Source organism: Emydura macquarii, unplaced genomic scaffold, assembly GCF_026122565.2.
Source record: "Emydura macquarii macquarii isolate MOO-44397 ecotype Brisbane River unplaced genomic scaffold, CSIRO-AGI_Emac_v2 contig_1451, whole genome shotgun sequence".
Lineage (NCBI taxonomy): Eukaryota > Metazoa > Chordata > Testudines > Chelidae > Emydura > Emydura macquarii.
This window is the reverse complement of record NW_027131588.1, coordinates 25924105-25938242: the sequence shown is the minus strand read 5'-3', so window position 1 is coordinate 25938242 and position 14138 is coordinate 25924105. Positions and strand designations below refer to the sequence as shown.

Sequence of the window (14138 nt, the reverse complement as noted above, 5' to 3'; positions counted from 1 at the left end):
CCGAATTCTCCCCCGCCGCCAGGGCCACCATCAGGCCCTTGATGTAAAAAAGGTTCCCCACCCCTGGCCTAAATGGAAAGCATTCCCCTCTCATTTCATTTGAACTCTGGACTTGGTTAATCCCCCTTTATTTTTGTTTGAACTACTCCAGTGGGGCAAAGCCCTGGACTAAGGTGGGCCAGGAGGCTGGGCCATACCATGAGAGAGAAAAGAGAGCAACCTCACCACATGCAGGTGCCAGAAGTGCCTTGTGGTGAGCAGACATCCCTCACCTCGCCTAAACCCAGAGGTGACTTTGAAACAATTGCAGGGAGGTAGTAAGAAATGTGCCATGGAGGGCAGCCTTGAGCAGCCCTGGCTGTCAGAGCACTGAGCCCTCAAAGGACCCTGGGTCAGAGCCCCATACTCACCATCTCCCTTGCATGTCAGGGACCTAAGTCCTGACCACTAGGTGACAGTCCCCTACCACCACCCTGGCGAGGACTGTCATAGCTTGCTTGTAATAGGTAAAATGTATAGATATGATAGTATTTCTATATATCAGTGGTGCACAAACTTTTCCAGTCATGCCTCTCCCTTACCACTAAAGGAATCTATCCAGGTGTCCCTTCCATTACTGCACAGCCAAGGCTTCCTCAGCAGCAGAGTTTGGGCTGAAGTCAGAGCTGGGGGCAGAACTGGGATGGGGAGAAGCTGGGGCTGGGGGCAGAGAGGGAATGAGGGCAGAACTGGGGTTGCAGGCAGAACTGGGCCTGGAGGTGGAGCAGGACTGTGGGCTGAATGGGGTTGGGGGTGGAGTGGGGCCGGAAGTGTGCGCTCTGTTCCTGATCCCCGTGAGGGCTGGCCCGGGCCCTTCTGTGTCCCTCCCCCTGAACGTTTCTCTGCATCCCCCTAGGAGGGTGCACCCCACAGTTTGGGGACCACTGCTATATATTTTCTAGAGAGCTTTGGGCATAAGTGGCTCTTTTCCCCTAATGTAAATGTTATATTTTTCTCAAAAAGGGGAATAAAAAATTCAGATTAAAGGATCTCCTCAATAGAAGAAGGGAAGTCCTGTTAGTGCTATGTTGAGTGCCACATTAATTTCCACATCTATTGCTTCATCTAATTCAGATTAGTAGTTTGAGTGATATTGCCCAACACTCCTTCAGGTGTGCTGCTAAAATCCTCAGCACCTCCACAGCTGCTCATTGAGCTTTCTGTATTTGGCAATGAGGGTGAGATATTGGCAGTGAGGGTCTGATAGCTCTTCTCTTCAAAATGGATGGAAGGGTTTTTTTTCTTTTGTTTTTTTAATAGAGTTGAATCTGGGGGTACTCAATCTCACTTGTCAGAAAATGTGGTTATGTAGGATTATAGGCTGTATAACTGTCCTTGATCAAATGCAGAAGTTTATTTCAGTAAAGAAAGGCTGTCAGTCCTTTCTGGCTTATTAACTGTCTAAAAAGTATTTTAGAAGCTGGAAGCTTCAGAATGGTCATTAATTTTGTATGCCTCGATTTTTGAGAGCCCAACTGAAGCAATGTCTACCTGATTTTCAGAGGTGCTGAGGACCCACAGGTACAGCTGTACATTTCTGAAGACTTGGCTGTAAATCAGTAATGAAATGATGTGCTTCCCCTTCCTCACATATCACAGGAAAATATAGATTAAATGTTGACAAATACTAATGAGAATTAGACACACGTAGTATGTGAGTGTAGAACATATTTCAGTCATATGAACTCAGTTGGGAGTAAACAGATAAAATGTTTAATAACTCTGTAGGTGAAAGTTAAGTAAAATGGTGACGCATGGTTTGGTTCTTATGATAATGAACTCTACAAGCAGCAGTTTAGCACCTAGATCTTTGGATTGGGCTCGATTTAAAAACTCAAATAAGCCTTGACTTAAAAAAAAAAACAACCCTGCTTTGTCTCACAAAATAAGAACTGTATTTCCTGTAGATTATAAGTGGACACAGTATATCATCCAACTGGTATTCTTGCTGCATAATACCAATAAAATACCATCCTCCTCATCTGACAGAACATTCATAATTAGGGAGCTAGGAAAACAGTGTCATGTGTTTCTAAGAACTATTTTTTAAAAAGTATAAAATCTTGGTGACTTTAGTGGTTGTGGAGAGAGGCCCAGATTATGCTTTAGGATATTTTAGAGGTGGACTTTGTGCTTGTGTTGTCATGCCCCTTGCTGGCCAATCTGGCAAGTGCTATGTTATGCACAGGTAATGCATATTAAACTGCCGAAATCCCTGAAATGTGGCTGCTCTGAGATCCTCGAATTAAAACTTCTGTAGAAGTGCTGAGTTACTATATTTTTATGATTGTTTTAGTTGTTACTGGATTTTGTGTTGGTTGCTGCTCCAGAGAGGAAGGATCGGGCCAGGCTATCCAAGGACTGACTAGTCTTGCAACTTGACTGCGGCAGCAGGAGTGAGAAGAACATACAGTAGAACCTCAGTTACGGGAATGGAGGTTGTTCGTTACTCTGAAATTTTCATAATTATGAACAAAACGTTATGGTGGTTCTTTCAAAGGTTTACAACTGAACATTGACTTAATACAGCTTTGAAACTTTACTATGCAGAAGAAAAATGCTGCTTTTGATCATCTTAATTTAAATGAAACAACCACAGAAACAGTTTCCTTACCTTGTCAAATCTTTTTTAAACTTTCCCTTTTTTTAAGTACATTTAACACAGCACTGTGCTGTATATGCTGCTCTTTTGGGTCTCTGCTGCTGCCTGATTGTGTACTTACAATTCCAAATGGGGTGTGCGGACGACGACTCAGTTTGCAACTCTGGTGTTCTATTGTATTGATTTAGAAAAATATGTAAGATTCAAGTGAGCCTTTAAAGAGGCTCACCTATTATGCTGTGTTACTCTGTCCGGTGGTACTATGGAGAACAGCTCCTATTGTTTTGGCAGTGCTGCATCATGTTGCAGGAGTAAATTAAATGACTGTCTTCAGGCTGTGCAGGTAGTGGAAGAAGAAAGAAAGAAGAGGAAACAGACATTGAATACAACTCAGGAAAAGAGACCCCATAAACTGCATTAGGAAAGAAAAATCCGAGTTAATCCAGGAAGATACAAAAGTGAGAGGTGTTATAAATCGGATTGGTCAAATAGTACTCAGTGAATGCATTATTTGATTTTATTTGACAAATACTATTTTTGCATTATTTAAGCAGCTATAGAGCCCCTTGTGGCTTTTGGCAAACACATTGTTAGATAAAATACATATGTAATTAATCTAATGTATTTTAATGTTTTTCAGCTGTTTGGCCTGCACTAGTAGGTACAGTGTCAGACAGCTTTGATTTAATTGCACACAAAAACTATGTTAAAAACATTAAGGCTGCAGAGCCAAGCACTCCAAAGTTAGGAAATGCCAGAATTAAGGTTGCCTGTGCAAGCTTAACTTGTTTTCTGTGTGTGTATGTATTATGATACTGTCTTTAATTAAATGATCACAGACAGTTTTTTTTCAATAGGACCTCTGCCTTTTAGTGCAGCTATTCAGTATTTTTGTTTTCTTCTTATTGTTCAGTGTGTGGCCACAGCACACTATTCGAAACCTACTCTGAAGACAGAATTATTAATTTCCTCATGGGCTTTTCCATGGTGCTCATCACTATAGTATTTGATTGCTTCACAAACAGTAATTTATTTATTTTCACAACACCCTGTGAGAATTGGGGGATGATAATATCTCCATTTTAAAGATGGGGAGCTGGGGCACAGAGAGATTATTGCCAAAAATATCCACTAATTTTGGGTGCTTAATTTGAGATAATTAGGACCTGATTTTTCAAAGTAGTCAGCATCCTATAGCACTTTATTATATGTTCAAGGCGTGGGTCTCATTGATTCCATTTGCAGCTGAGAGTGCTCAGCACTTCTGCATGTCAGACCCCAGGGTTACAAGTCAGGCACCCAGAAAATGAGGAACGTGAGTGACCCCTGAAAAGTTTGGTTGTAAGTGACCTAGTAACACTGGCAGGGATAGAATCCAAGACCCTTCTTTCTCTTCCTGCAGCCCCCTGCCTCATTCATTACACATCTTCCAATTTCTGCAACAAACAAAGCATGGGTTCTCCAAACAACACCTTCCTGTTCTCTGCAAATATCTGCTCATTGTGCAGTGACAGTCAAAACAGCTAACCAGAATGTTAGGAATCGTTAGGAAAGGGATAGATGACAAGACAGTAAATATCATAATTCCACTGTGTATGTCTGTGGTACGCCCACAGCTTGAATAATGCATGCAGTTCTAGTTGCCCCATCTCAAAAATGATTTATTAGAATTTGAAGATGTACTGAGAAGGGCTACAAAAATTATTAGGGTCTGGAAGACCTTCCACATGAGAAGAGATTAAAAAGACTGACTTTTCATCTTGGAAAAGAGATGACTAAGGAGGATATGATAAAGATCTATAAAATTATGAATGATGTGGAGAAAGTGAATAGGGAAGTGTTATTTACACCTTTGCATAACACAAGAACTATGTGTTATCTGATTAAATTAATAGGCAGCAGGTTTAAAACAAACAAAAGGAAGTACTTCTTCATACAACGCACAGTCAACTGTATGGAATTTGTTGTCATGGGATGTTGTGAAGGCCAAAACTATAACTGGTTCTAAAAAGAATTAGGTAAGTTTATGGAGGATAGATCCATCAGTGGCTATTAGCCAAGATGGTCAGAGAGGCAATCCCATGCTCTGGATGTTCCTAAGCCTCTCACTGCCAGATGGTGGGACTGGATGATAGGAAATGGATCACTTGATAATTGCCCTGTTCTGTTCATTCCCTCTGAACTGTCTGGCATTGGGCATTGTTGGAAGATAGGATACTGGGCTAGATGGCTATACTGGGTCAGACTAATGGTCCATTCTTATCTTCTGCTTTACTACACAGACCTGATTCATCCTCAGAGCAGGTCCATCCTATGCTGGGATGAGGGTCCTGTGGAAAAAATAGTCTAGCATGCATATGCACAAGGGGACTAAATTAAGGTTGCATTGCAGGAAACCTTAATTCTGGCATTTTCTCACTTTGGACTGCTTGTCTTCATAATTCTAATAACATTTTTATAATGTAGGAGTTTTTTGTGTGTAATTTCCTGTGTGTTTAAAAAAGGAACTGAAAAAACCTCAAAGTCCATCATTTGGCATCATATGATACTCTTGTACCCTCATGGGTCGAGCAGGTTTGGAACTGTTATATCTACTGGACATAACTGCCATTTGATGTAATGAAGTAACAGATAGCAATAGTTGGCAGCTCTCTGTGGACCAGGACTAGAGGCGGATGGGACTTTGCCAGTGGGTTTCACATATACTTACTGACAGCTGAGGAATGATGGTGAGACTCTGGTACTTTGCGTTCCATTCCTGGCTCTGGAATATTGCGTGCTGTAATGAGCACAGACACTTCTGCCCCTTCCCCCCAAGGCAGAACCTTCTGCCCCATTCTCTCCAATCTTTCCTGGTCCCAGTCTTATTTGCCTCAATTTCTTAGTCCCAGTCTCCACACCTTGGGCTTCTTATCCCAATCTCCTTGCCCAGCCAGTCCCTGTTATCTCCCCTCCCCCCAAATCCGATCTCCCTCCCCCAGACCTGAGTACTGGTTTCTTGTTCTAGTCTCCTTGCCCAGCCTCTTTCCTTCCCCAGATTCCAGGCCTAATTTCCTTCTTCCCAGCTCCATGTTCCAGTCTACTATCCTTCCCTCTCTTGGGTCTGACTCTTATTCCCTCTGCAGTCAAGTTAGGTGGCTTCCTCCTCCAGTTATTTTTTTTATTCTGGTTTGTAGGCTTACGCTGGGATAGTCAAAGGGGCCTGAGGGCAATATATTATTAAAATTGAGGGGCTTGATCACTCTTGCCTCTGTCAAGAAGCAGTATGTTGGTTTTTCCACAGTCAGATCTTGCCTTCCTCATTATACCTGATGGGCAAAGAAAGTTTTCTAGCTCAATACTTCAGCATAGTAGTCATGTCTATTACAAATGGTTATACAGGGATCAGTAGAGGATCTTTTATTTGGTGGAGTTTTCTAAACATGGGCTGTTAGCATCCCGGAACATTGCTGAGTATCTACAAATTAACACCAGTGGAGACAGAGAGCAAGAAGCCCCACTGAATCCATTCCATTTCCATTGTGAAACTGTATGCTCTTTCCCCTTTACTTCACATTGGTAAGACATGACAAGTAGCTCATGTGAGTTTTGCAGTCCTGGCTTATTCTCATCCAATATGGTATTTACACATCACACTGAGAAATCTTTCCTTTTATCTGTGACCCCAAACTTTACTGCTTCACCCAGATACAGAATTGCTGCACTTGGCAACTTGGAATCCTGCCTAGCTTCTTAACTTTAGATAACATAATTTGCCTCGAGGAAGTCTAGCAGGTGCTGTTGGAATCCTTCAAGCTTTTTTGGAAGTCATGTCCATAGAAATGGACTTCTCTTTTAATTTGATTTTATAGGGATGGATTACCTTGAGTATGCTATCTACCTTCTGTTTTGAAACTGTTACTTTCCCTAATCTGTTAACCATCCCCACTACTAAAGTGTACTTGGAGGTAATGTGGCTTACCACACTTTTGTGAATAAAAAAAGTCTTTATTAATTTACTGTAGAAGCATTTACATAAAGGGATTTTATATGTATGCCATCAGATTAAACATCTCACTGCTTCATGGGGTTTGAATTTGGTTTTAAGTAAACTGAAGAACCATTTTGTGTGTTCACTGTATTTCTTTTTAAAGTGACTTTTCTGATTACTCCTATTTTGGCTAGATAGGTAAGTGAAATTCAGACTCTCTTTGTCCTACTTTGCGGTATTTCACAACAAGCCACTCCTGTTTAATCTAAGAGATTGTTACCCAAATTGGTCTACAAATTTTGTCTCACCTAGACTGTTGGCTTTCAGATATTACACTTGAGATCTCATGATTTGTTTGATGAGCCTTGGCTACATAAATTGAGTGAAATAGGTCAGGTAATTTTTATCTGTGCAGAACTAAGCTTTTTCATAGATCATCCTGATGATTCTTTGTATTTGAAGAGAACTTAAAGGGAGAATCCATTCATTCAGTCAGGCCAAGTGGCTATTTCCTTGTACCCAGGGTAGTTATTCTTTATTTTCAGAGAGAAGTTCAGGTCATTCTACAAGATATGTGACAGCCTTACTTAGCAGCTTGTCTTTGTAAAAAGTATTCAAAACCCAAACTTGCAGATAGTCAGGTGGCATTTGAGTCAAACTTTTATTCTGTATTTTCTTCCTCTGTTTTAATCAGATCACATGCTCACTTCAATCTCTTCAATTAAATACTACTTAGCTCTCCTTTTATGAGTGTTGCTTCTTCTGTAGGGTAATTCCTAGCAGAAAGAATTCCATAAAAGAAGGAATTTTATTAACAACTCACTTGATTTGGAGGAGAGGAATCTACAGTCACAATAAGCCTCAGCAGAGCTTTCATCTAAAGTATCTGTGCTAAAATATTTGTCATAATTTCTTGTGGAAAGTGTTTTCATGCATCAATAGGCAAAAAATGTCAGACCACTTAATGTGAAAATAGTGAGTTCTTTATACTGAAGGAAAGAACAATTTTTTGTCCATAGATGCTAGTATGTGTGTTCTGATTTTTCATTAAAAATCTGTTTTACATCAGTATTTTTAATAGATATCAAGAAACTTTAACCTTTTATAAACCAAGAGGATTAATACTGATGAAAACATTACCAAAAAAAGATTTAGCACTGCTGTTTAATCAATTAAAATGACTATTTTAGGCTTTTAGCACAATGCTACCTTCTAATGGAGCTGTCATATAAAGAACAGTTCTATTTCCATTAGATTGTCAAAAGGGTAGGGGTGGGAAATAAAGCAGAAGGGAGAGAAGAGAGGGAAGAATAGACTAGAGCAAATTCTGATTCAAAGAACAGCAATAAGAAGTTGAGACTAGGGTCATAGAAGTAAAAAGAATCAGATTATAAGATCCTAGCAGTAAGATGAAGGGAAATTGAGTTGGTGAATTTGTGTTCCTTTGCTTATGAGCGGTGAGAATTGGCTAGTAGGGTGGAAGTGCTCATAAAGTGTGGGTGTCATTTCAGTTTAGAATGTAACTGTTTTTGGACCTGCTCTCATTGTACATTCATATTTTATTACTAATTTAGTAGGACATAGTGATTTAAAAAAAGAACTTTATTCATTTTGCTTAGCCCACCATGTGGAAGAACATTTCCAAATGCCTCCTTAATATACATTTATAAAATGCATTGAAAATACAATTTTAAAATTGGTATTTCAACGCATTTCAACTCTCTCTCTGAAAAAAGGCATTCTGTAACACTATTATGGGAATATAATGGAGGAGATTGGAGGACAGAGTTCAGTTGAGGTGAATATTCATAAGCCTCAATGTTGTTTTAATATACATTAATGTTAGAGGACCTGCTTCTCATTTATATCAAGCTCCCTTTATGCTGTTTTTGATAGGTGCCTCAGTGATGATCAGAATTGGCTTCAGAGTGTCTAGATTCTTGCCATACATGGTCCATCCAATTTTCCCTCTTATACTTCTCTTATACACTAGGGACCTTCCCAATGCACATTTTCTTTCTAAATGTCCAACTTGTATTTTGAGAATTTGTTTGCAATATTTAAAGTATATGGGGGAAAGGCTTGGACACAGGAGATATATGGGGGAAAGGATTAGACCTGCTGTGCTCACTCCCTGTTCTGCTATCATAAAGATTTTTTAGATAGAGTGGTCTGGATGTAATGTTGATTTCAGTATGCATTGCAAAAATCTGCTAATAGATTGTGGGGATTAAAAATTGAAAAAAAATCCAAGAAATTAAGCTGCTAGCACAATGAGATTTTTGATCTCCAAGTGTTGACAAATTTTTCTTAAGACTTTTACAAGAAAGGAAATGCAGTTGCTGTGAGGGGGATAATAGTTTGCTGGAGGGTCTGAGCAATATCAGTGGTTTGGAAAGGGGTGAGATTTTGGGCTGCTGTGTGGTAGGTTGGCTTGACCAAGATTGGGAATAATCATAGAGTCAAATTCAGGGAAAAGATTTTAAAATGGAAGCATAAAATTAGTCTCTAAGTCAATATTTTGGAGCCTAAATAAACAATCTGATTATCAAAAGTGCAGCTGAGCACCTAGCAAGTTCTGCTGGTTTTAAGGGGATATCTGGGTATTCAGCACTTATTTAGGTGCTTAAATATGGGCTTAGGGTTCTAACTTCAGGCTCTCATTTTAAAAACCTTGTCTCAGGGTCCTTGTATTGAACTAAGAGATATAACAGTAGTAATATGATACCACTGGTTGCAATGTGTTATAAACATGAGATCTTACTGACCTGGAGTGAGGTGGAGAAATAGTGTCAAGGAAGGGTGTGGGAAGACCTTTGTTTTGGGTGATTTAATGTTTCTGTGTTGTGTTCTGGACCTTGAACTGCAAGTAGCAGTGATGTGATGAAAGTCTTTAGATTTTTTGCAGCATTAGTGTATATACTTTGTAGTTTTTGAAAGTTACGAATGGATAATAAAAAGCTTTTGGACATGCGCTTTGAAGATTTTGTGGTATATTAACTTTTTTGAGTGGTGTATGTATTTAATATTTAACAAAGCTTTTAAAAAAACCCAAAACTCCAATGTGGTGTTTCCACTTATGTTCTCAATTAAGGGTTGTAGAAAACACAGGTATTTTCCCCAAAGGGATTACCCCACTGGGTTTTCTCAATTTTTTTGAACTTGCTGTATCATTCTGAAGTATTTGTGAAGAAAACAGTTTTTGATACTAGAAAGTTTATTTTCCAATTTAAATCTGTGGATGAAAAATTTGAGTATTCTAAAGAGTTAAAAAGGATGTGATATCTTAAGAGTTCTTATTATGATATAAGAAAGTGATAGAACTGTCTGAAAGCCTTCAAGAGAAGTAATCGGTAGAGGTGGAGTAATCAGTGTTGAAGGAAAGGGAGCAAATGGAATTATGAACTGTTGGAGAGACTGGACTTAAAATTTAGAAGCATGGGCAGAACATTTGATGATATGATTCTGTATAAAGCTGGCTATCTTACATTATTTTTCACTATTCACTGTTTTCAACTCAGAAGGTGGTGGTTTATTTTTCTAACTATACTAAATGTTAAAGGTACTGACAATACTGCTAGTGGTTGGTTGGTGTTTAGTGATCATCAAAAATCAGGATGTAAATTTATCTGACTGCATATACCTGAAGTTGAAGGAAATGGTAGGAAGTAAGCAACTGAATGAATTGAAGTAATGAAAACAGATGATTCTTCACAATCATTGTCTATACATTGTCAAAAGTTAAATAGCAATATTGAAAGGATGCTTGCTTGTCTCAAAAAGTGCAGGAAATAAGTTTCTTCAGATCCTTCAAGCTCAAATGTTCCACTGAATGGGATTTCATCTATTGAAGTGGGAAGTTCGAAATATTCATGAGTTTGATCCTGGAAGTGAGACACGGATACCATCTTCTTCATTGAATGATAGATATGATGAAACACTTAAACACTATTCCAGGCCATGAGCAGTTTAAAGAAATGACTGAAGCACTTTCCTATAGATATACTCTTCAAGGCAGATTAAAATTAACAAGTCCACTAAGTAGAATGTGACAAGTGAAGAAATGAAGGAAGAACTAAAAGCATCACTATTCATGCTAATGCAATGTCAAACAAGTGACCAAGATAATGGCTACAAGTATCCATACAGAGGGAAATGCATTCCTGTTCAGTGCTATTGATTGTGGGTCTAAAAAGAAAACCACAGAATGCTGTGTAAGTTGTTGAAGACTTCACCTGAGAGAAAAATATGACTAGATCTTTGCAATTTGCTCAGACAAATAAAATAAAATCAGTAAGAGGGAGAGAGCTTTTGAAGTGCTGTTGTACTAAAATTCTGATGTATGAGTGTTGAATATGATACTGAATCCTTATTGAGCAAGGAGTAACACCTAACCGCCCTAAAACAGACCGGAAATTCAAACATTCTTCAGCAACTACCATAATCCTTATGGATGATAGGATTGATTGCCCCAGCTTTCCCAATGACTCTTGGAACTCTCAGAAAGATGGTGTCTGCGCTTGCAGCCAACTATGAAAAGCATGTACAAATTTGCACTGAGCACAAGGAGAACTTTGATCAACATTTACACTAGTTCCTTTCTATAGAGTCCCTTAATTTACAAAACCAATTGAAGGAAATTTAAAGGAGATTTGACAGATTACAAGCAGATGACCCTCCTGTTGCAGTCTGTGACTTTATCTAATTAACAGCAAAGAACTGAAACCATGTGGACAATATCGAAAATGCTTGGGAGAAGTTATGAAACCTTTCCACAATATGACCAACATGACTGATCCAAAATGCAAAGCTTGAGCTCAGAATAAGGAAGGTACTGAAAGGTGGCTGATGGAAACATAATCCTGAATTTCTTTTCTTCTTTCCTAGAGTTTTAAAAAGGAGATCCAGATCATTACCGCAGATCTGTTTTGCAGAGATGATTTTCTCACACTCTGTTGCATCAAAAAGATGGAAAATTGTGGAAATAATATCACAGAAGACAGAATGATTTAATTCAGGATTTTGTCAATTTTTAAAAGATGTGAACTCTGGACTAGCCAAGTCATAACTTGAGTGTGATTTTTAGCACCTTCAGATTGTTTTGGTCAAAACTTCATTACAGGCAGGGTGCTGAAAAAATCAAATAAATTACTAAAACTGTGTGTGTATTTAAAAGCATATGCAAAGAGATTGTAGTCTTAACCAGTTAATAAACTGGTGATTTGATTGTGTTCTTGTGCTTCACTTACAGAATTCAGTCTTTTCATTTTGGACCATATGTGCCTTTTTATATTTGAGGTGTAAATATGCTTAATCCTATAATATGTTTTGTTTTGCATATAACTTCCCTGGGCGGTTTTCTGGTGGCTTCTTCACATTGAGGAAAATAGCAACCAGCCTGCTTCCCTTAAAAAAAAAAAAAAAAAAAAAAGTGCAATTAATTGTCACTGTTTATGAGCAATTTTCTTTGTTTACAGGTGTCAGCTGCGATGCATGTTTAAAAGGAAATTTTCGAGGTCGCAGATACAAGTGTTTAATTTGCTACGATTACGATCTGTGTGCATCTTGTTATGAAAGTGGTGCAACGACAACAAGGCATACAACTGACCATCCAATGCAGTGCATACTAACAAGGGTAGATTTTGGTAAGTGATATCTCATTGAAATTGTGTTTAATATTTAGACGTATATTTAAACATATATAGTATGTATTGTCAATTTCTCACATAAACATTGTTTTTTGAACAGCATAATTGAAAAACGTACAGATTTTAGCTTTTTATTTTAAAAGTATTCTACTGAGGCTTGGTTTTGTGGCAGCATATGAAACTTATTTGTTTAAAATGTCTTTTTATTTCTGCTTTCTCTTCATTAGAATCTTAGATTATCTGTTCAGAAATTTGAATACATCTGTTAAGGACATTTATCAGTGTAAACAAACTTTTAATTTTATGATTAGTTATAGCAAGGCTATATGAAAAAGTTAATACTCTACAGTTAAGTGTCAATGGCTAGAAGTAATGTGGGTGATAAAGAGAAGATGAGGAGTGCTGTCATCTTTGGTTGTTGCTCTGGAGTTGTTAACACATCTGTGGCAATACTAGGGTTGCTGCTGAATACTGGAAAATTAGTAACAAGTCCTTTTGGGGTTTCTTGGAATGCAGTTGAGTACAACTATTCTAATGAAGTACAAAACCATTGAATATGAAGGTTGGCTTCTGTTCCTTTGTTTCGCAATCATTATTTCATAGCACCATATTTCTAAAGCTACAGGTATGGCTAAGGAGGTACTTTCATGATAAACTTTTCTTTTAAGAAGCTAATAACATACTTAAAAACCCGTTCTTTGGATTAACTTTTTCAGGCTTATTCTAAACCTGCAGAGTAAATTTTGTATAATTTTATGAAATTCCACTTGGCTGTTATCCATTTTAAGTACATTTTAAGCTGCTTTTCTTGAGCCTGGAAAACTCAAATGGATTGGAATTAAATCTCCCAAATTGTGTGAAGTTTAAAAAATTAAAATTAGTTAGATAAAAAGTTACACATGGGTGGAGTTGTATTGCATGTGTGCAGCATGCTACTTTCCTTATAGATTAAGTGCTTACAGAGAGCAGATAGCTATGCTGTGTATACAAATATAAATCTGCTTCTTCAGAACTTTCTCTGAGCCCAGCAGGTATTCCACTCTCCTCACAACATCAGACCTCTGTGTAGCCTGAAGATTCCATCACAAACGTCCAAGAAAGTGACATCCCTTAGCACCCAAAATTTGTAATGCAAGTGTTTAACAATGCACATGCTCTCAAATCCAGTGACAACTTATAACTTCCATCTTTTTCTTTTTTCCCAGATTGTTTTATTATTTAGTTTCCATATTTTAATAGAAGGGAAAATTAAATACACAACACCACTACATCAATTCAATGGAATGGTTGGCATTTTAAAAGCATAATTAATAGTTATACTTCCAACAACAACCATTACTCTGGTATGTTGCACATAAAGATTAAATTATTAATGTGAACCTCATGTAAATTTTTCTTACTGTATATATGCAGTGGGGCTGAGTTATGGTTGGTGTGGGACCCCCAAGTTTAAATTTCCTGATTGTTATATCTGAGGTTTTAGCATTTTATGCAAACTAATTTTTATATGAACTTTATTTTAAATAAATAAATAAATAAAAACACCTGGACTTTTTTTTATGTACTCCTCTTTTTTCATGCCTAGAAAGTACATTTTGCCCACCTAAAATTGAAATGGCTTCTTTGGAAGTCTGTCTGATAAGCAAACATATTTATAGGTTAGTGTACTCTGTTTCTTTAACTCTGTACCAGGAATCCAGGAGGGGAGCTGTAGTCTGTTGTAGGTAGAAACTCTACAGTGAAGCAGAGAGAGGCACAGATCAGAGTAGCTTTAGGAGTAGGTCTGTTTTCTTTTTTTCTTAGTTTCTGGTTCATAGTTAGCAAAAAGCAAGTTTATTTACCATCGTCATATGATTTGATGTCAAAAGATTACTCTTTT

The 14138-nt window shown here is 37.9% G+C and overlaps 1 protein-coding gene across 1 annotated transcript in view; it reads left to right on the top strand.

Annotated features, from left to right (window-relative positions):
- The window catches only part of KCMF1 (potassium channel modulatory factor 1), a 72854-nt gene that overhangs the window by 18680 nt on the left and 40036 nt on the right, over nucleotides 1–14138 (top strand). The window contains exon 2 of the mRNA XM_067553431.1: nucleotides 12089–12256. Within this exon, the coding sequence (XP_067409532.1) occupies nucleotides 12089–12256 (168 nt within the window). The remainder of the gene's footprint in view (nucleotides 1–12088; nucleotides 12257–14138) is intronic.